Source organism: Vicia villosa, linkage group LG3 (genome assembly GCF_029867415.1).
Source record: "Vicia villosa cultivar HV-30 ecotype Madison, WI linkage group LG3, Vvil1.0, whole genome shotgun sequence".
NCBI classification, from domain to species: Eukaryota; Viridiplantae; Streptophyta; class Magnoliopsida; order Fabales; family Fabaceae; genus Vicia; species Vicia villosa.
Window position 1 is genome coordinate 192165538 of NC_081182.1, and position 24223 is coordinate 192189760.

At 32.8% G+C, this 24223-nt stretch overlaps 1 protein-coding gene across 1 annotated transcript; it reads right to left on the reverse strand.

The window, feature by feature from the left end:
* Positions 1 to 9574: 9574 nt before the first annotated feature.
* Positions 9575 to 16022, reverse strand: LOC131593170 (putative disease resistance RPP13-like protein 1). Its single transcript, XM_058865440.1, has 3 exons — positions 15755 to 16022; positions 15614 to 15670; positions 9575 to 12584 (listed from the first exon to the last, which is right to left on the reverse strand). Exon 3 carries the CDS (start codon positions 12576 to 12578, stop codon positions 9945 to 9947), a length of 2634 nt encoding a protein of 877 aa, XP_058721423.1. The 5' UTR covers positions 12579 to 12584; positions 15614 to 15670; positions 15755 to 16022; the 3' UTR covers positions 9575 to 9944.
* Positions 16023 to 24223: the final 8201 nt, after the last annotated feature.

Genomic DNA, 24223 nt, shown 5'->3' on the forward strand with positions numbered 1-24223 from the left:
TTCTGGATATGGTACCACACATATTCTTTAAATACCACACATTTAAAAATACAGTATGCACTTTAACTACCACATATTTTAAAATAATTTTAACTACCACACATTTTCCAAGTTTTTGCACTTCAAAGAGAGTTGTTTTCTTTACATGTGTGACACTTCAGGCTAGAAGGTGGCTTGATAATATAGTGTTTTAGGGGTTATTCCATGGCTAATAGATTTAGATTCTAACATACTTTGTACAATACTTAAAATCAATACTTTGTATTAAGTTGACGTAGAGTAAATGTTCTATGTTCTGTTGCAATGGCACCGTTGCAAAATAAGCAAATTTAGCAGGGACATAAATTCTCTAGCATTTTCTTAATAGTACAATTTTCTTTTTCTTTCAGTTGTACAAAAGTTGTTTTCTTATTAACTACGTTCAAGAAAACAGGTTTTGTACTAACTTTATGTTACTAAAATAGGTTTTGTACTATGCAGTTGCCAATGTTGACTAAACTGATTAGCAATTACTCTCATAAGTAACTGACAGTGACTTAGGAACTATTTATTCACTTCACATATGTTTTCATAAAATAACAGTAGAGGTGCGCGATGTCGGTGATATCGCAAAACATGATCCAAGTAATTTATATATAGCTATAAAAAATAATGAACCACACAAATGCTATCAAAACTTTAGAATACCTGGTTGTGTCGATGTCGACGATGCAGAAGCGATACTGCAGAACTCAAATGTTATAATTAGCCCGGAGAAATAACAATTACACAACGTTATTATCTTTCACTATACCCTTCAAAAAGAAAAGATCTATCATTGCAAGCACACATATTGAAAACAGTTTACATCAGAAGTCATTCTTACCTTTAAAAGCACACTTTGTATCAGATATCAAGTTAGAACATGTTGGAAACAACTTATATCAGAAGCACGCTTTCTTACAGATATCAAGTCATTCTTTTCACACACTTTATATCAGATTTTAGAAGCACACATATTGGAAACAGTTAGAACAAAATATATCAAAAATTGTTTTTTTAAGAAGTCATTCTTAAATAATTCCATAGTTTGATAATCAGTTTAAAAAAAATAGAAAATGTTATGAAAACATTTTGACCAGAAATCCATTATTTATATCACTTAATGGAAGATGGGTACCAAAATAGTTTGAAAATGGTTTACAGATTGTACCCAGAACATAAAAGATAAACTATAAACTATTAATCCATACAGAAATATAGAAATCGATGAAGAAATGGGTCTTACTGATGATGAAGAAAACGATGGATGACAAAGAAAGTGAACTTGCTGGTGCTAACGATGGAATTTTAAGGGCTTCGCCGTTCCTATCTCGATTTCATATTTGCTGGACTCGATGATGAAGGGTTTCGCTCGAAGGGTTTCGCTCGAAGGGTTTTGCTGAGTGTTTTTCGTTTGTAGGGTTTTTACGTTTGAGGGCTCAGATAATAAAGGAAATGTTTCTTATTTCTTTTTCTTTTTTGAGAAATAGCAGAAGCCACATTACAAATTGATTTAAGAAAAATTAGTTTAATTGATAATGAATAGCTTTAATTGATAATTATTCAATTGATTTAAAGCAATGATATGAAATAGGAGTATTATTTAATTAATCATATAAGATAATTATTAATCAATAAATAAATAAACAAAATACTAAATAAATTAATAACCAAGCAAATAAATTATTAATCAATTATTTCATTAAGTAAATAATAATTAAGAAATAAACTAATTAAGAAATAATAATTAATACGTATTCACTTAGTAAAATAAGAAATTAAATTATTTATTTTAATAGTTTATTTCTTATTAAATTGTTTCCTAAATTAAACATAATTATTGACTAAATAAATAAATAAATAAATAAATAAACAAATAAATTAATTAAAATTTCTATTTCATTTAATAATCATCGACTAAAACTATTTTAAAAAATGTTGCTTAGCTTCGGCCAAGCTGAGACTATTAATGAAAAAAAAATATTAATGCATAGTGTCGGTTAGCCAACACTACGAAAATTGAGTGCCAAAATAAAAAGAAGAGGGAAACTAAATAAATAAATATTAGTGGCGGCCAGCCGACACTAAAACTGAAAAAGAAGAGGGAAACTAAATATGTAAATAAAATATAATAGCGCCAAGAAAAAAAACAGAGGGAAAATGGAAAAACTATTTAGTAAATTAAATATTTAAGATTTAGTGTCGGCCAAACCGACACTAGCGTTTAAAAAATAAAAAAAATTATTAAAAAGTTAAACTAATACATATTTAGCAACGGCTAGACCGTGTCAAAATAGTCAAATAAATTTTTTTAATAATTTAGAATAATATAGTGTCGATAAAGCCGTAGCTAATGTATAATAAAAAAATAATATTTAAAGTCATTAATTGGATGGGTTGTAGCTTGAGCTTAGTGTCCGTTAGGCCGACACTACTTTTGAAAGTTAGTGTCGGTGTCGGTGGCCGACACTAAATCTGGGCAGCTAAAAGCTGTTTTTCTAGTAGTGAATCTAAGGTTAACAGTTTTATGGCTAAGAGTGTTAAGGTAAGGTTCATGCTTCCAAGGGTTAATAATTAAGGGAAAACAAATCGGGAAAAAATGAGATTTAGAGGGAAGGGGACTCGCCTTGTTGCCAAGTGCCTACGTATCTCCTTATGGAGAATCAGAGTCAACGTAGTTCGGGGAAGGGTTGTACGCCCTTAGGGTTGAAATTTGATTTGAGATGGTTTTAGAGGCTTTTTGAACGGCCTATCGTAGTTTTGAATAAGGATGAAAATCCGTAGTTCGATTTGAAGTGTTTTTGAATGTTTTAGATCTGGGAAGTATTTTAGGATTTGGGCGTACAACCCTGATTTTAATTTGTACTATTAACCGCAATGATCAATAGATTCGATCACCATAGTTAAAAGATTGGTAGTGGTATCGTTACCAATTTTAATTGATGGATTCAATTATCACTGATAACGAATAAAAGTATTTTTTAGGAATCTTAGTGATTTAATTTGTATCATTACCCCTCGTAATCGATTGATTCGATTAAAAATAATAAAGATTAAAGGTGAGGAAAATAGGCTAATCATCGCAACCAATAAAAATGGTTGAAACCCTTTAGCCAAATAAGTTTATTTGAATTAATGTAATTTTAATTAATTAAACAATTAATTGATTATTACCCACCACGATCAATTGATTTAATCGAAGCTAATAATAAATTAAATTATATTATTTTGGCTAAAAAACTAATGGGATTGGAGCGAACCCTAATACTACTTTGATAGCCTTTCTAGGGTTTTTTTGTGATTATAATGATTAGAACTAATTAAAATTCATTAAATCGAAGAATCGGGACAATACTCGGAAAAATAGTCCTAAATAATTACAACCTTAATTAAATTATTTTAATTCAACAATCACTTACATGTAATAAAAATATATTGACTTAATTGTACCATTATACCAATAATATAGAAACAAGCAAATAAATAAGTAAAAATAAAAAAAAAAATAGAAAAACCTGGGCGTGTTATCCCATGTGGTGCATTGATGAGTGCCTATGGTGTTCCTTCAATGCTGTGTATGTTGGATCTCGTGTCGACTTGATCTGACGGCTGATTGGTGAGGGCGTATGGCGAACCCTGAGAGATGTGGCGCACTGGATCTACGCATGAATATTAACAAGGAAAAATATGAGAGTTGCAAGAGGCAGGGATCAAACCCCTGCCCTTGCCCAAGGAGACTCCAAGACGCGTTTTGCCACTAGGCCATGACTCAATTGCTGATATTGAAGCACACGTTATGGATTAAATAAAAAACCAATTGATCTGTTTCAAATTTGCAGAAGCGCGAACAGCTGCATATCTTCATCTTCTTCGCGACATCCTTCACCTGCGATTGGGTGATCATCTGGATCGCTTCAGGGATCTTCTGGGAGTATGAAGGACCTTGCGAAATCCTCTGAAGATAGCCATGAAGTCCAAATCGAATCCTAATTTTCATGGAAAAACTTGAGTTTTATCTTTGTGCTCTTGGCTGCAAACCTTGTTTTCCCCCAACCCCCTTTTCTGTACAATTATCTTAGGTACTTATAATGCAATAGATTAGGTTAAGAAATTTGAAGAAAATCTTTGTAATTTCCATGATTAGTGTTTGATTTGAAAATCTCCATGAAATCTTTCTAAACTTGATCAAGCTCAATCCAATATTACCAATATTGTCTTGCACGAATTTGGATGTAGTATGTGATGTTTAATTGATTTGATTTGCTTGAAAAATAAAATCAAAATCATTCCTTTCACAAATTTCCTTTTTATTTTGATTTAAATTGAATTTTTAATGAATAAATAATTCACTAAAAATAAAATAAAAATTCAATGGGCATGGCCTTTGAGATTGGAGTTCCTTAGTAACCTTGGAATCAAGTTTGGATTATAAGAAGCTAGGCCCATTTGTGAAAGTATCCATTCTAAACCTTATTTGTTTCACATATTTTAACCAAAATTCCCTAACTTTGACAAGACATATTTCCCTCAATTTTTAAGGTATGGAAGAGTTCTAAGACTTTTTAGAAAGCCTGATGAGTGCTTTAAAACCTCATTTTGGTTTCGCCTCAATTGGAGCTTCCATGCTCAAGTTATGAGCTTTGACCCAAAAGGTGTTCTTTTGTTGACTTTTTGGAGGACCTATAATCTTTTGCGCTGTATCTCCCAAATGAAGCATTTCTGGCCCTGGCTTGTGAGAGACAAAATTGTAGAGAATCAAATTTCCTTCAAAATAGGCTTTGGTTGGGAAATTTTTGATGCTCCATATGAAAGTTATGACCAGTTACAGTTGAGTTGACTTTCTCCTATAAAAACCCTAATTTGAACCTTTGCATTTGTTCATTTCTGAGTTTTTATTGATGGATCATGATCAACCTTTGATAAAATGATGGATATAACCTCACATACTTGATGTTGACCAAAAATCTTGAAGTTTGACTGTATTTTGACTATAGTTGACTTTTAGGTCAACATAGTCGATTATTGATCATCTGAGCCTTTGAATGGGAAAGCCTTGAGGTTGAAGTTTGATGGAGATACTTTTATATATGAGAGAGTGACCTGAATAAGCCTTTGAAACTTGAGCCATTGAAGATGCATAGAGGAACCTTTTATTGAATATAAGAGGGCAAATTTTGGGGTATGACAGCTGCCCCTGTTCAATCTTCTTAAACCTGAAGAGTCAGATAGGCACATCTGCCTATCGTGATCTAAAGGTAAAAGATGATTGAACACTGAGAATACCCTAAAATTTGCATTTGTCGGGAAGGATTTTCTGCAGGAGATGGGCTTAGAGATGCCATCCGAGGTAAATACCCCTCTTTTTCTTGGATGTGAAGCAGATACTTTTGAAAGGGACCCCTGTGTTTTGGTTGTAACACGGCCTAAAAAGGCAACCTGAATTTTGTGTAATGTTATGATGCATGCGATGTATGATGCAGTGAGCTTCTCAAAATAAATGAGAGCGATGTATGCATATGCATTATGTATGAATGAGGTATGTTAATTGAATGATGCATGATTGTTAGTTATGTTAGTTGAAGTTAGTAACTTTGGAAAAGAAAAATAGAACCTTGTTTGTTATTGTTGAAATCTTGAAGAAGATCACTGCCGAGGGACTAACGTAATATGACATAACTTATTGCGCTCAGGGACCAACGCAATAAGTCATGGTTGGGATTGAAATTAAAATTGAAATTGGAATGAGTCTTAGTTACTTGCGTATCAAAGACTCGGTGCCATATCATCGCTAAAACAAACGTGATAAGACGTAACGCGAAGGTCACGATTTGGGTTGAACTTGAAATTGAAATGAGTCTTGGTTACTTACGTACCAAGAACTCGATGCCATATCATCGCTAAAAACTAACGTGATAAGACGTAACGCGAAGGTCACGATTTGGGTTGAAATTGAAATTGAAATGAGTCTTAGTTACTTACGTACCAAAGAACTTGGTGCCATATCATCGCTAAAAACTAACGTGATAAGACGTAACGCGAAGGTCACGATTTGGTTTGAAATTGAAATTGAAATGAGTCTTGGTTACTTACGTACCAAAGAACTCGGTGCCATATCATCGCTAAAAACTAACGTGATAAGACGTAACGCGAAGGTCACAATTTGGATTGAAATTGAAATTGAAATGAGTCTTAGTTACTTACGTACCAAAGAACTCGGTGCCATATCATCGCTAAAAACTAACGTGATAAGACGTAACGCGAAGGTCACGATTTGGTTTGAAATTGAAATTGAAATGAGTCTTGGTTACTTACGTACCAAGGAACTCGGTGCCATATCATCGCTAAAAACTAACGTGATAAGACGTAACGCGAAGGTCACGATTTGGTTTGAAATTAAAATTGAAATAAGTCTTGGTTACTTACGTACAAAAGAACTCGGTGCCATATCATCGCTAAAAACTAACGTGATAAGACGTAACGCGAAGGTAACGATTTGGTTTGAAATTGAAATAGAAATTGAAATGGGATTTGAAATGGGAATTGGAATAGGATTTAAAATAGGATTTGAAATAGGAACTGGAAACTTAGTTTGGAATTGGTATAGGATTTGGAATAGGATTTGAAAAATAGGAGTTGGGAAATCAGTTCGAAATAGGAATCGGAATAGGATTTGAAATGGGATTTTGATTTTGATGTAATAGTCAGACGGGAATTAACTACCAAACGAGAATTGGATTTGATGGTTTTCAAGGACGAGAACTGGATTTTGTAAGGATTTGGATTTGCAAATGAAAATTGGGCCTTTATAGTATATGAATGTACCAGATGATATGCATGGTTTGATGTTGGCGTGAAGCGACATGGTTAATGCATGACAATGATTTACGATGACTTGTATGTTTTGATGTGTGGGATGATGCTTATGCTCATGCTTATGTTGATTGATGTAATGAGTGGAACGAAATAATGTCTTCTATAAGACTTCCTGAAAAAGGTTTCCGGAATGGATGTGAACATTTGTCTTGAAGGTCTACCTAAAAAGGTTCTTGGAAAGGATAATGGATGTCTTAGAAAAGACTACTTAGGAAGGTTCGTAGAATGTCTTAGAGAAGACTACCTGAAGAGATTCCTGAAAAGGATGCCAAATTGTTTTGAAAAAGACTACTTGGAAAGGTACTTAGAACAAGAATGTCTCGAAGAAGACTACCTGAAAAGGTGCTTAGAACAAGAATGTCTCGAAGAAGACTACCTCAAAAGGTACTTAGAAAAGGAATGTCTTGAAGAAGACTACCTGAAAAGGTGCTTAGAGAAAGAATGTCTTGAAGAAAACTACCTGGAAAGGCTAAAAATAATATCCTTAAAAGATTACCTAAAAGGTTGTTGGAAAGACTAATAAATGTCTTAGAAAAGACTATTTAGAATGAAAATGTCTTACAGAAGACTACTTGAAAAGGTGTGGTGTAATGTGTCGACCAATGTATGTAATGCATGATTTATGTATTTGCATGATGCCCCAATGATAGGTTGTTGATAACCAAGCGGATATAGTTTGCTAATGTTGTAAGGTTGTTGGATGCTAGCACGATTTTCCAATACCTGTTTTTTTTCTTTGAAGATCGTAGTTAGGAGAGAGATTGATTCGAGGTTGCAAATTATGAAGACGCATTTTTGTTGTACGTCTTACGGATTTGATATCCATTGCCCCAGTATTTTCGTGAAAAAAGATGCTTATGAGGGAAGTGCCCCAGGAAATAGCCTTGTCATATGCTTCGATGTTTAGATTGAAGGGTGTGCCCCTGACTTGCTAGATATGGAGGGTTATCCATGGTTTTCTATCCATTTTGAATTTATCCCATGCTTGACATGCCCCTGATTGAGATTGCTTCGAGATGTGACCCATGTCGATTGAACCTTAGGGTGAATGCCCCTAGTAAATAGGATCCTTGATTGTATGCCCCTATAATCATTGAAGTTTTGCCCTTGTTTAGGAAAACCCTCTAGATATGGTTCCCCCATGCAAGAGTCTTTATTAGAAATGGTCATCTTTGATTTAACCAATTTCAAGATCTCCTCGATGCTAAGTGTATATTCGTAGATGGCATTGTACCCTTTGAAAAGTAATTCTAATGTAATGCGAATGCAAGTTTTGAAATCGAAGTCTGTCATGAATTAGGAGTGAATGATTAGAAACGAATGTTTGAAGAAACGTAGTGATTAGAAATGGTTTTAACAAACATAGGAGTCAGTATAACAAAATCCTGCTTAATATGCTTTCGTAGTTAACCTTGCCTCAATTAGGACTAAGGTTTCCTTCAAAGGAAACAACATATCTTTTTGGTTTCCTTTAAAATGTATGTAGTGATAAATACTGAAAGGATCTTAGAACCATGATTTTAAAATGCGGTCCGCAACCGCAATTGCACACACAATATTGCGGATACGGTTGCCTCCGCAACCGCATCAGACCGCAATTGCGGTGTGATTTTAAAATCTCACCTCGGGATGTATTCGGAACCCCATCGGAGAATTTTCATCATGCTTTTTTTAAGTATTTTCATCAAAATTCAATATATTAGATTTCTAAAACTCAATTTACTTTTTATATAATGAAAAAACATAACATTAAGTGTTTTTCAATATAATATTTCAAACACTTGCTTTAAAAAATTCACGCCGTAACGACCGCAATGCGCATCGCAACAAGCGCAATGACCGCAATCACAACATCCACAACAGCAACCGCATCCGCAGCCGCAACCGCAATTTAAAATCATGCTTAGAACATTTCAATCTAAACTCCCTAAATAGAGAATGTACCTTGTGAAAATGTGGTTATAGCACATGCTGTCAAGATCTTTTTCTATTTAAACACATATCAGGTGTAGTAGAATGTTGTAATAGTTTAAACTCACTAAACATAACGTATTCCTGTAAACATAAATAGGATTTGCACAATTTATGCCGATGAAACTTGTGATGATCATAATTATTTAGTATATGACACGAATAAAGCATATAGCAAAATGAGAAAATTATTGTAGCCACAGTCCTATTTGAAGTTGTGTCAATTTACCAAAATGCTAACAAATGAAAATAGCTTTTACAAAACTATCGATACCGTGTAAAGTGAGACCTAAAAACAGCCGTTATATCAGTAGTCAGCTCATAAAAACTCAGAAAATACTACTACTACATCTGAAAAGACTTGACCCTCTATCAGACGGGTGCGGTAAAACATTTCTACTAGCATTGGATTCAAATGTAGCAAGGAAAAATGAGTCAATGACAAGTATGAGCCATCAAATTTATTGTAAAGGATCTCAACAATTTAAAACCTTTTTATGTAAATATATAGAATCATTTAAATTGAAAATGAAGAATGCCATGAAATGGTTTTGAATCATTTGTGTTAATTCCAAACTTATGATGATGATGATGATGATGATATATAGCTTTCAGGAAGACACTATTTCTGTTTGAGGCTATGTGAATAGAGAGAGAAAGAATTTGATTAATTCATGGTAGACAAACAATTTGTGATGATCATCAGTAGAATAATAAGAAAATCAATGTAGCCATTCACATTTATTTTCTCAAGTCTTAATGTTATGTAGACAGACACAAGACACACTACAGAAAAAGGAAACTGGACAATTAACAATAGGAATACAAAGTCTTATTTTTTTAGAATAAATACAGACTCTTATGAACACACAATAATAGAAAATAATTGAAATCCATTGTTTGATTTAATTACTCATACTTTTGAATTGATGAAATGATTAGGAAAGTGGATGTGCTTCATTTTGATGGCAATGGTATGTCTTGGTCTGCAAGATCTTTGAGGGGCACTTCCCATACTACAAAGGGATCGGATCATATGGACTTGCCACTGATCAACATCAAATACATACTTAGTGTTATTATTGTTCTAACTCTTTGATATTATCACAATTGGGAATTGATACGTCCAACATTTCACACCATCTGATCACCAACTTCTGTAATGAAGGAAGTTGTTGAGGCAGTGATGCCCTTTTCAATTTGGGACAATTTTCTATATAAAGCTCTTTAAGCCGGGGAAACCCTTCAATACATAACCATTCCTCCCATTCCGACATCCAGTCAAATTCCAAAACTTCAAGGAACTTGAACGGAACATTTGTTGAGTTATTTCCAAAAATCTTTATTCCATGACAATACTTAAGTTTAAGAGATATTAAGTTGGGTAAATCACAACCCCTTAGCCAAATTGGAAACATATTGCCATTGTAGTTGTTAATGGTGAGCCTCTTCAGATTTTTATTTGGTTTAAGGGCATCCAAGACAGACACATTGCTTTCCACTACTGAACCATCAAATATCATATGTATTTCTTCTAAAAACTTTTTATCTTGCAAACGGGTCTTTACGGCATGTGTTGGATCAGTGACATTGTTCAATCCTGAAAGACAAAGTTCTCCTTGAAGAAGATTGAGACTTTCTAACTCCTCAATATCAGAACCACTCGGCTCTCCCACAACAAAGTAAGCCAAAGTTTGTAAATGGTTTAGTTTACTTATGTTCTTTGGCATCTTTTTTATTGCAGTTCCATTCAGATTAAGATGGCGTAAACGGTCAAGTTTGGAAAGATCTAAAGGAAATTCAGTCAAACAATAACAACATTCCAATATCAGTGTCTCTAAATTGTAAAGCTTACTGATAGAATTGGGCAACCTTTTAATTGTTGTCCAAGACAAGTCTAGATAACGCAAAAGCTTTAGATTGCCAATCTCATTTGCTAGTTCTAACTCACTGTGTGGATCACTATACCCACGAAATGACAACATCCGCAAATATTTTAGCTTTGAAAATAAATCACATTGCATACTGTTGCTTATCCTGAAGCATTTGCCACTTCCTGGTGGTCGTTCTGCAAACAAGCTGTGTACTCCCTTAGCTCTATAAATATGCTTTAAAATTTCATCAAAATCTTCCAGCTCAAGAAAGCACCCAATGTGGCGTGTTGTTTCAATTATATCCTGCAACTTATCATCCTCCACTTGTAAGCAAAACTTATGAGACACTGATTTTGCCAAGTCATTTACAAGATCATGCATGATAAAATAATCATCAAAATCTAGTGATCTTTGAAAAAATGAAACTGACTCAAGATCATTGAATAATTCACTACCCAACTCTTCTTTACTTTTGTCACTTTTGTAGGAATTCAGGAAACCATTTGCCATCCACATTTTGATTAACTTATTCTTGTCAAAATAATAACCCTTAGGAAATATGGAACAGTAAGCAAAACATGGCTTCAAATTGGAAGGAAGATTATGGTAACCCAGTCTCAATACTGGATTTATGCTAGTGTCTTTCTCTGATAAACCCCACATATCATTCTCCGATATTTCGATCCATTTACTTTGAGAGAATTTTGCTCTCAAGAGTTTCCCCATAGTTATCACGGCTAATGGCAACCCTCCACACTTGCCAACAATCCTCTTTCCAATTGGTTCAAATTCTGGATACTCACTCGCTTTTTTGTTAGGAAAAGCATGTCGTTCAAATAAACTCCAAGAATCACCCTCCTTCAATTTATCTAATTCAAATAACTTAGATTCCATGGCGAATGCATTCTCCTTATTTCGTGTTGTCACAATAATCTTACTTCCAGAAGATCCTTCATTAAAGAAACTTAGTAACTTCTCACAACTTTCCCAATATACTTTCCATATATCATCTAGAACTAGCAAACACTTCTTTCCTGTTATCTTCTGCTGCAATTGGCATTGGAGTGAATTTAGATTTTCAGTGTTTGGTGAAGAACCAAATGACTCGAGAATTGCTTTAGTGAGTCTAATAACATCAAATGATTCTGAAACATAGACCCAAGCTTTAAGATCAAAGTTCTTTTGCACCCTGGTGTCTTTGTAGACAAGCTGAGCAAGGGTGGTCTTACCCATCCCACCAAGACCAACTATGCTGATTATTGATGCTTGGTTGCTGCTACTACTACCATTTTCTAAAAGTAAGAAACTGATAATTTCCTCTTTTTCACCCTGTCTACCATATTTGCTAGATTCATCCACCAAAGACGTGGTTGGCACTCTTTCTGAAAGTTCATTATGAGCAATTATTCCTACTTTCAAATCCAGAAAATCTTTTTCGTCTAAAAGAACGTTTAGCTTATCTAGCAAATCATTGATCCTAGATTTAAATCGACCAGCTAAAAGAAAGAAATAAACCTTGATCTTAGATTTAAAATGGCCAACTAAACGAAAGCGATGAACCTTTGACTTCCGTTGTACACTTGTAGCAATCTCGTCCAACAGTTGTTCTACTTCATATACCACATGCTTTAGATTATCAAGCCAAAACCTCACCCTTTCGTCATGGTACTGCTTTGTCTCTGCATCATCCAACACTTTCTGGATTGAATTCAATTTAATTTTAAGTTTATTCACCAACCGTTTAATGAAGAGGTCTTTGTAATCTCCTGAGGCAACACTTTCAACAATAACTTGAATGACAGGTGTAAGAAATGCTCCAGCAACCATCAATCCTGCCATGACTACCTGTAAGTTGGTAATATGTTAGCTTATACACACTGTTGAATATCAATGTCAAACACTTAAAACATACATATTACATAAAGTGTAAAGTTCTAAACATATATTAAAAATGATGAATTGTTTCATTAATGGCAGATTATGCTGCTATGATAAGAACTACTCCCTCCGTTCCTTTTTAAGTGTCATTTTAGCAAAAAGCTCTTCAACCAAGATAGTGGATTATTAGAGTTGCTTTTTCTATTATACCCTTATTTATTTTTCTCTTTCCAACTAAATTCAATCATATACTCTCTTTTTCCAAAAACTAATTGAAAAATTTGAGGTGGAGTTATCGAGAAAATAAGGGTAATGACAAATTATAGCATTAAATTATAAAACGACACTTAAATAGGAACAAAAAAATTCTTCTAAAACGACACTTAAAAAGGAACGAAGGGAGTATATATGAAGACTATCTTCATTGCAAACAACAAAGTCATTTGTGACTTTTATATTTCTTCATCGTTATTCTATTTTTAAAAATCAATATTTTTTTTTTAAATAAAAAAGTACAATATTAAAATTATTTAATCATGACAATTTATTACATCTAAGATTTTTGCTAATGTGATATGTACTTTTGTTTCATTGTATCTCAAATATACACTAAGGCTATGTTTGGGAGTTTGGAGGGAAAGGGAGGGGAGGGCTTTGAAAAATAGGAAGAATTGGGTGAAAAGGATAAAAAGATTTTGGGTAGGAGGGTTTTGAAGGGTTTGAGTTTATTCATAACACCAAAAACCCCATAAAATGGAGGAACTAAAAAATTGTATTGAAGTAGGGTTTTGGAGGGTGTTGAAGGGCTTACATAAAATTTCCAAATATCTTCTAGGTTGTTATAGTATTTTGAAAATTAAAAATTTAGTAATGATGATGACTTTTTTTATCAAATGTCAAATATTTTCCAATATTTTTTTAAAATTTCATTTTTGGAAGCCTTCCCTTCCCCCCCCCCCCCCCCCCCCCCCCCCCCCAAACTCCCATACATAGCCTAAAGAAACTTAAATTAGTTAAAGACGAACCAGAATCCAAATTTAAATTATATTTAAAATAAAAGTTTAATGGTAGTGCACTGACAATGTAAAATATTTTATATGGTCGGTGCATCACAATCCTTAAAAATAAATATTTTATATTTAATTTAAAGAAAATGTCAAATTTTTATAAAATTTAACAATTTAAATTTTACACAATGTAAAACTGCTTTACAGTACTGTCGGTGTATTTTCATCAAATCCTTAAAAAAATCTACAAGATTTTAAAACTTAATTTTCTCTTAAAATGTGAAAGGTCAAAAGAAATAATTAAAAAAAAGGTCAGACACCTTGACTTTGGAGGTCGTGCAAGATGTAAGATAGTAACATATTGTTGTATGAAATGATAATTATTTAACGAATAATTAAAATATATTGATGTTGTTATAAAATAAGTAAAATGTTTTGTTAAAAAACTAGTAAAAAGCTTAATAAATAATCAGGAAAATTTTATATTTAATAATTTTAAAAATTAGAGCATCTAAAATTGCATTTGAGTATATAGTTGAAAAGGAAACACATTAATAAATTTAAATAAAAAATATTTAATAATTATTCTACTAATTTGAATTTAAATTTCAAACATTTATAAAAAAAATGAAATTATCTAAAATATGATAATTATTAAACAAAATATAAAAACCTAAATAAATATTTGATTTTTATTCTTTAGTGGTCTTTTTTAATTGGATTAATTACATTTTGATTCCCTATTTTAGCCAATTTACAACATTAATCCTCTTCAAATATAAACAATTTTGGTATTTTTTATAATATATTTTTGCACTAAAAATTAATGATGTTTATATTTTTTTAAAAATCGTATTATTTGTGAAATATGGTAATTCTTCATATATGAACATTTTATAAAAGTTTATAGATAAAACCAATAGAAACTAAGAAAAAAACCGATAGAATTTAGTTTCTTAAATAACCGATAGAATTTGTTATCCTAAAAAATTAAGAAAAAAAGTGAAAGTTTTATCTTTTTTATATGATATTATGATTTGGTTTGGGTACAATTCATATTTCATATTGTGTCTTAGTTGAAAAAACTCATAAGTCTCACATTGCTTAAATTTAAAATTTTGACTACTTTACTTTATTATATATGGAAATCAATTGTTTCATTCTAAAAAACACTAAAAAGTTTGTCTTGAGCTTTTCCTTCGTCACTTTTATAACCTTGCGTACAATATATAATCATGGACAGTGTCACAAAACGTCTTAAAGAGAGCGACCTAGTCTGCGACTCGATCTGATAATTTATTCGGTGACAAAATTACAAACAACAGTATAATACTCCGAATAATATCAAAGCTCTATTCCCTTCTCTTCAAGCTCTTCTTCGGTGTTTCAATGTTCCTATTATGGACAAGGAGGATGAGAAGATTTGGATTACTACTTATAATGGGTTTCTCACTATGAAGCAGCTCTATAAGCTTTTAGACAAACCTAAGCCCTGTATCTTTTGGAAAATCTTTCCTTGAAATTCTAGTATCCTTCCCGCTAGATCTCTTCTGGTTTAGAGATATATGCACAATAATATAAAGTTAAATTACAATTTTAATCCTCCTATTATATATAATTTAAGAAATTGATCTTCTGTTTTAAATAAAACAGTTTTGATCCTTAAATTTAAAAATGTTTATAAGTTATTTGTGAAATTTATTAAAATTTATTGTGAATTTTATATATAAAAATATAAATTAAAAAACCTTCATCTCATTAATTTCTCTGTCAAGTGTGTGAGAATAAACAAACTGATATTCTCAATAAAAGATAAGTTAAGAGTGAATGTGAAAATTTGAGTAAGACTTTTGAAATTAAAAATAGTACAAAACGTGTCTGAAGAAACCAAAAATAAAGCAATAAAAATCAATTAATTTATATTCAGATTTGATTGTAGATCTAAATAAGTAAAAAAGAAATATATTTACAAAGAGAGAAATATTTTACCAGTAAGTGTGTTGTGAATAAACAAGCTGAGATTAGAATCTTCCAATGAAAAAGAACCTGTGAGAGTAAATTTCAGAAAATTATAGACAACAAAAAAATAAATAGTACAAAATAACGTAATGATAGAATTTACAAACATACAGATGCTAAATTGGAGGTTGAGATGATCGGAAACGCCTTCTCCCTGCAAGAGAAGAGGAGGACGGCGGAGGTAATGTGATGAAGATCGTAACAGTAATCGGAGATATGAACGGAGGAGGAGGTAGCTTCTGTTTGTTATTTATTCTTTAGTTTAAAATTGAAAGCTCAAAGAAATGTAATAGAAATTATTAATTGCATGAGACATAAAGTATAATCTTTTGATTAAAGCAAGCAACGTATAAGACTTGCTTACTTTCCACGCAATAGATTCCTAACTTGTTCATTGCATTTTATTTTCGGAAAAGGATCCAAATCCAATCATTACCAATGTTAAATTAATTTGTGGTAAAATTAAATATATATTCCCTCTGTGCTATAATGAGTTATCTATTTAGAATGAATGACTCATTCAATTTTTAATACACTTTTCCAATTCTACCCCCTAATTAATAAAACTTTCATCATTCTCAATACATAATAAGGGTACAACATTAAAAATATTATTGTCTCTCTTACTTTTAACCACTTTTTAAATTTGTGTAAAATGATGGGCTGTGTCACTCATTGTGGGACGGAGGGAGTAGTTTTTATGATAATTTCTTTAGATTTGATCTTTTAATATATATTTTTAAGATATAATTAATTTTTTAAGTTATTATGAAAAAGGTGATAAAATTATGTTCATAGTTTTTTTTTTTTGGCTTGTAGGGTGAGGATTCAATTAAGTTTCTCATCTATGTATTATTTAATTAAACCCTTAAGTTATGTTTGGGAGTTTGGAGTGGAGGGGGAAGACTTTTAAAAACGATTTTTTAAAAAAATATAGAAAATATTTGACATTTTTTTAAAAAATGATTTTGTATAGAATGATAAAAGAGTGTAGATCATTACTTTTGTTATGGTCGGGAGGACCAGAACGAGAGAGGGCCACGAAAGTCTTGCACATTGTTGATGATGGAGAAGAGGGGGGTGTACCTGCAAGGTACTCCGACGATCAAGTCAGTACGGGCACAGATACGAGTGACTGTTTAGATTTATGTGAAATGTGTTACCTGACTCTCTCAAGGGAGAGAGTTTATATTATACTCCCAGCGCATGGCTATTGGTCGGTATTTTTGACTGGATCGTGGATAGAGGCCCAAAATACGTGACTGCCAGAATTCAAGAGTAAGCTTAAGAATTCTGGGAGGCTGCCCGAAACTATCTGTTGGGCGAGCAGAAATGCGATTTGCCGCTGCTGCTACATTGACTTCTATTTGGGTTATCTTTTTTACTCCAACACTCCTATCCACGAGAATCAAACCAGAAAAACTCGATTTAGGTTTCACCAGCTATCAGCCAAATCTAGTAGCAAGACAATTTGGTTTCATCCAAATGGTACCTGTAACATCCCATATTTTCCGTTTATTAATTTAATTTGGATTTAAATTAAATAGTTGGAATTTTAGTATTTTAAATTGGATTTAGCTGAAAAATGATGGAATAAGAGCTATTGGGCTTATGGTGTGATGTTAGTAAAAGAGGGGTGCTATTGGTTAGGCCTTTTGCTAAGTTGTATTAATTTTTATTTTATTTTTCATAAAATAAGAAAAGAGCCATTTGGGGAGAAAGAAGAAGAACACGTGAAAAGAGCAAGAGAAGAGAAAGAGGCAAAAACCTGAAACCGGAAGAAGAGCATTTAAGAAATTCATCGAGGTAAGGGGGGACTCTTCCTTTTAGTATCTCTTATGTGGTCTTAGGTAATAGGTAGATTGATGTATGGTTTGATTCAATTAGATATTGGGCTTTTTAGGTTAGGGTGTTATATTTTGGATTGATTTGATGAAAATTGTGTGAACTATTTGGTTAATAATGAGTTTAAATGAAGTTTTGTGGTGTATGATTGAATGTATGATGTTTGTATGCCTGCATATGATGTTTGGAATCGTTTTTGGGTGAAAAGGGTGTGAAATCGCAGGTCTGTCGCAGACCTGAGAATTGGTAAAATCACAGATCCGCTGAGCGGAGGACCCGACCTGGTTAGTTTCTGTCTAACGTTGCTAGAGGTCCGCTGAGCGGAGGTCTGAAGGAATTCGCTCCTGCCTTGTGTCTCTAAACGAACCTTGCTGTTCGGAAATTTTTCTAAAACTTTAAAATGGCGTATCTTTTGATCCGTGAATCCTTTCTTAGTGCCGTTTTGGGCGTTGTGCAAGTAATTAAATGTTTTAAATGATGAATGATGAATATGGGAAGTGTTCGACTTTATTTCTTTAAAACTTGATTTAATTACTTGATGAGAATTGAACATTGTGTGCATATGAGATAGGTGTGACAATGTATTCGATGTGATGATGAATTGGTTGTGATTACTATTATGATTGTGATGAATGCATGACTATTTGAATGATGTTGAAAACATGTACATACTTATTCGGTGATGTGGTGTTGAGATGAGTTGTTCATCGTGATTCAGTGATGTTTTTAAGTATGTTATGTGTGTTTCATTCATTCATATGCATTTGATGATGGATCCCGGTGATCTTTGGATTGATGGTGGACATATTTCCCATTGTGCGGAAATTGTGTCGGTGGACCGTATCTCGATGAGGCGTAGATCGGTAAGGTGGATTGATTCCACAGTTTATTGGTACCACATTCATAGTGTCAGTTGTGTCATATGCATTTTGTCATAACATGATTGTATGGATTTCTGTGTTATGTGTTGTAGTCTATTATTGTGTGAATTGATGAATAATAGATGTGAATCTGAATATGTACAATTGGGTGAACGGTATATTATGATGCTTGTTGCTTATGAATTGCATAATATTTACTAACTGCGAATGAGACTCACCCTTACATCTTGTCATATACAGATTGAGGAGTAGTGGCATTAGTGCTTGGTGAGGATGACTCGTAGAGTTTATCCGTTTATGTTGGGTCGTGTCGGTCATGCTCTAGTCTTGTAACACTGTGGAATGATAGTTTTAGAGTTTTATGAGATTACTCTACTTTATTCGGTGTTGGATTATATTTCCATTTGGTTGTATTTGATGATGTTTCTCATTCCGCTGTGATAAACATGATTATATTTTGGTGAATCGTTTCCTAATGAAGCATGACTTGACCATGATTGATTTATTTATTTTAAATAATTGTGCCACCCTTGTGTTTATGTTTTTACTCTAATATATTTATTTAAATTGCCGCGGGATTTAGAAGAGTGTTACAGTACCAACGTCTCTCTACACATGAGTAGACGATATTTGATGGGCAAAGCGTAAAATCACTCCACAACAATATCGAGACTGCTTGAAGTTTCAACGTAATCAATTCCTTGAGTTGCCAACATTTAAATTCCATCAACCTTTTTACTCAACAAAAGAACATGAGGATTGGTGGTCAAAGTATCTCCAAGGCACTTTTCCGAACCAGTCTTCCTTCAATGGTTGACAAGTGCCATTTCGACCTTGCAAGAATCCTTTCCAGCCAAAGTAGGTATATATATGTACTAATTTATCTCGACTGTGTATCTAAACTCTCTTATTTACTTTCTCGCAACCAAAGCTCAAGAAGAGAAAATTAAAGGTGCGACTATTGCCACTGACGGCCAAGAAAAAAAACCCAAAAAACTAAGTTTTTACCTGTACATTTAGTTTTCCTCTTATTAAATTCAACACAGCCTTAAATCTGATTTTCCTCCAAAGTCAAATGAGGGGTCAAGATTCTCCTGCTGCTTCCATAAAACCCAAGAAGAAGAAAGTCTTAAAAACTGAACAAGTACAAATACGCATTTACAATTTTTTATTTCCTTTATCCCCTGGTTTCGAAATTCTCACAACTAATTACCTTTTTTCCTTTCCTTAAGATACATAAAACCAACCTGAGGACCAAATCGAGGATGAAAATTCTGACATCGGCCAAAAGACTCGAATCTTTTCGAAATCGGGAGCTCAACCAACCTCTAAACAAGGTGCTTCAAAGACCAAGGTAGGAGCTAATCGAAAGAACAAACAAACTGATGAAAATGCTGGCAATCCTAAAGAAGACACTCCTGGACCTCATACTGATGGTTGTCAACTAACTCCCCAACGGGACAATGATTTTGAATATACCATGCACTGATGTACTTTACATGAAGATGTCAATTAGTGATATGGAGAAACACTTGCAATGTTTATGAATCATGCATGTAAAAGAAAAATCATATGCACTCATGCCACGGTACATTAACAATAGGTTAATTTATTTTAAAAGAACAATTACTCACCATTTTTATCTAAGCAAGAATTATTGTTAGTTTGTTTCTTCTTTGAAAAGAAAATCTTTGGTTTATGTTATCTTAAATACTGAGTAGGATGATCTAACTCAAATTTATGTGAGGTTATTGTGGTTATAGTTATGGCTTCCAAAATCTTCTTGATTCAGATTAGTTCAAACTGCTTCATGCTAAGTAGTACCTAAGTTAATTTTTCTAGAGAGTTAAAATGCTGGGTCTGTTTTGTATTAGAAGTTTTTTGTATTTATTTTTGTTTTGGTTCTAATTTGAGTTACAAAATTGATTACTTGATTATTTCTAGTGTTTGGCTCTTATGCTTCTTGTTTTGATTTTACCCCTTTTAGAGTTCTACCTACTATTTATGAGCACAGATTGATAGCAAATACTTTGCAATTATTCTTGTTTAAAGTTCATAGGTTAAAAAAAGTCCACAGGTTTGAATAGTTCTTTATACCATTGTCTTGATTAGTTTCTCTATTAATTGTTTTAATTGGTTTCTCTATTGTTTTGTGAGTTCAATCATCTTTTCTCTTGTTGCTTTTTACAAGGACTTGTTGGGTTTCAATTTCAATTATTTTAGTCTTATTACATGAATTCTACAAAAGTCATTTACACCTTGAATTTGATATTTAGGTTGTGAGCTTTCTAGATAAGCATGATGTTGGCTGAAGTTGACAGTAAAGACTGGATTGCATGCAGTACAAAAGGTATAAAAATTGTTATGAAAAGTACTGAGGGGCTAAGGCTAAGAGTTGTTTAGTTGAGAAAAGTAGAAAATGGAGATATGCATAAGTTAAAATTAAGATGTATTTTTGTATTTTCTGAAACTACATGCGTTGTAATATATCCTTTTCTGTTGAATAAACTAAAGATTCTGATTAGGTTTTATTTTGTTTCTTCAAAATGACGATTATGGCAGTTCAAAATGCCACTACCTTCAATAAGAAACCTTCATTTTTACCTTTGTTTAAAACGGCAGTTAGCACGACGTTTAATTACAAAGCGCCACTATTTTCCTAGAGCACCAAATTTACGATGTTTTATAAAACACCTTTTTGTAACCCCATAATCTGCCTAATTTAGCTGCCGTAATTATCACGATTTTTTTGTAGTATGGTGGTGACTTACAATAGGGTCCAAAGTTAGAATTAAAAGTAATTTTTATGAATGGTGTAAATACTTTTTTGATTTTCTCATATAGGGATGTTGTAAGTTGATTTTCAAAATCACACATATATATATATATATATATATATATATATATATATATATATATATATATATATATATATATATATATATATATATAAACGATAATTTATTATTTTTATCAGTCCAAAACAACTATCTCTTAAGTAAAAAATCTATAATAATGAATTAATTTTCGTTTTTTAAACAATAATATTCTATTTACACACCAATACATAAAAAGAGACTGTAAAAAAGTATTTTTCTCTTTATTTATACTTTTTTTTTTTATTTATGTAAATTGTCAAAATAAACATTGTGATTCAGTACTTTTGGCATTAATATTGTTGGTAATTTAAATGAGAGAAAATTGATGGTACAATGGGAGAGTAAATTATTTTTGTGAATTTCTAAATTTCACTCTGCTTCCTTCCGTAGATGCACATTCGAAAGTCTTCTTATTTTGCAAAAAAAATGACTCCTTCCGTTGATGCATCTACGGAACTGTTAAAAAACAATATATAACATAGTTAAATTCAACTTATTTCATTTCAACAATCCTTCCGTAGATTCACCTACGGAACATGGTGAAAATAGAGTATTCCGTAGATACACCTACGGAACAGTCTGCTATATTTCCAAATCAAGTTCATTTCACTCAAAAACTCAATTTTTATTGCAAAAATGTAAAATTAAAGTAATGCATTTTAAAAACAATAGTAGGTAGACCAAAAAAATACATCGTATAAATAATGCTGGTCATAATATCGAATACATCATCAAAATAACATACATAAATGAAATAAAAATATAGACATTAAAAAAATAATAGGCATCACTACTGTGTAGTATGTCAGACATCATCATGCGCCTCTCCTTTGTCTCTGGCCCCGCCTCCGCCTCTACGTCCACCATGCCCTCTGTTGGCTCTCCCTCTGGCGTCAAGTTCCCCACCAATCCTAGCACAATGTCTACGGTACAAAAATTCCTCTCGGTCAGCCTAATCATAACATCCACCACACGCCTCTTGTAACACCCTTCTAAACCCCGTGAAAATAATCAAATAATTTAGAGTAAACATGAAATACAAGGGTATCACAATTATTTTAACATAAAATACCATAATCAATTGTCATGCCACACGAGGAACAATTTAACATAAAACACAATTCATGTTCAACACAGCGGATTATAATTCGTAACATTGCATATTCATCATCCATGCAAGTTAATCTAATACAATTATAAAACAACAAAACCAATTTGAGTAATTCATCTCTAAACTAGCGTTCTCCCGTGTTACAATCAGAGCATGACCGACACAACTCATGGATGAACTCTAGGAGCTATCCTCACCGAATCAGCTAAGCCTCTACTCCTCAATCTGAAAAACAACATGTAAGGGTGAGTTTCATTCACAATTAACGAGTATTATATAGTCGTAAGCAATAAATCTTTAAGGAATTATCAATTAATCACTCAATCCTACATGTATACAAACATCCCACAATTCACATCCATCAACATACTCAAAATACATCATCATTCACAATACAATTCATTGCAAGTCATAACATGTTATAAAGTATATGAATGAACTGACACGAATGCATGTGGTACCAAACCATGGGCTAAACCCATTCACCAATTGACCTACTCCTCATTGAGATACGATCCATCGACACCAATTCCGCACAATGGGAATTATGTCCGCCAATTGATCCAAACATCACCGTAATCCGTCATCGAATGCATATGAATGAATGTACACACATATCATACTTAAAAGATCACCAATAACGATGAACAATTCATTTCATCACCACATCACCGAATAAGTATGTACATGTTTTCAACATCATTCAAATAATCATGCATCCATCATCATAACAATAATAATAATATTAATCACAGTCAAATCCTTCACCACATCAATCACATTGTCACACATTACATTATATGCACAAAATGTTTAATTATCATCAAATTAATTAAATCGAGTTTTTAAATAAAGTCGGACACTGCCCATTTTATCACTTTATCATGTAAAACATATAATTAGCTTTGCAATGCCCAAAACAACACATAAATCGGACAAACGGATCAAGAGTTACGACCTTCAGAATATTTTTCAAAAACTGCATGATGTGCATCGACGCATGAACCCCTTCAGGTCGACGCAAAGAATTTCCACCACTCTCGGGTAAGCGCTTGTCGACACTACAGGTCGACGCAAATTTGCTACACAAATTTTCTGAATGTGTCGATGCAACTGACACTTAGGTCGATGCATTCTGCGTCTTATGCAGAATTTTGCTGCGATTCTGACATCCTTCCTCTCCCAATTCCAATCCATTCACACCATAATCACTCTCACATCAAAACAACATCAAGTAGCATAATATACTACAATTTTAACACATTTTATAGGTCATCTAACATCAAAACATTCGTCAATTTCATCAAATTCATCATATTCACCAAAACCTAACATCTCTATTCATTCATCATACTCCTAATTGACATAACTAATAATCCTAACCATTCCATCACTATTTATTACATAATATTCATTAACCGAGAAGAATCCCCCCTTACCTTAGGTTTGATCTTCGTCTTCCCCTTTCCAAAGCTTTTCAAGTCTTTCACGTGTTTTCTCTTTTCCCAAATGTTGTAACCTTCTCTATTCCACAACTTCCTTCTATTTTATTAAAAATAGAATAACTTTGGTTAATGGGCTTAATAAGTTAACACCTCCCTTTTCATTAACCACCACACGAGCCCAATAGCTATATTTCTAATATTTCTCAATAATTCTCATAACATCAATTATTCTAATTAAATAATTATCCTATTTAAATTAAATAAGAAATAATTTTCGGGGTGTTACACCTCTAGTTAGACCCCTTAGGGAATAAACCATCTATAATGGCTCCCAGGCCCGTGTCAGCTATCTGACGACACCGCGGAAGAAGATCCTGAGTGTGGTCCAACTCGGCCTGATGAGACCGCAGAATCTCCTC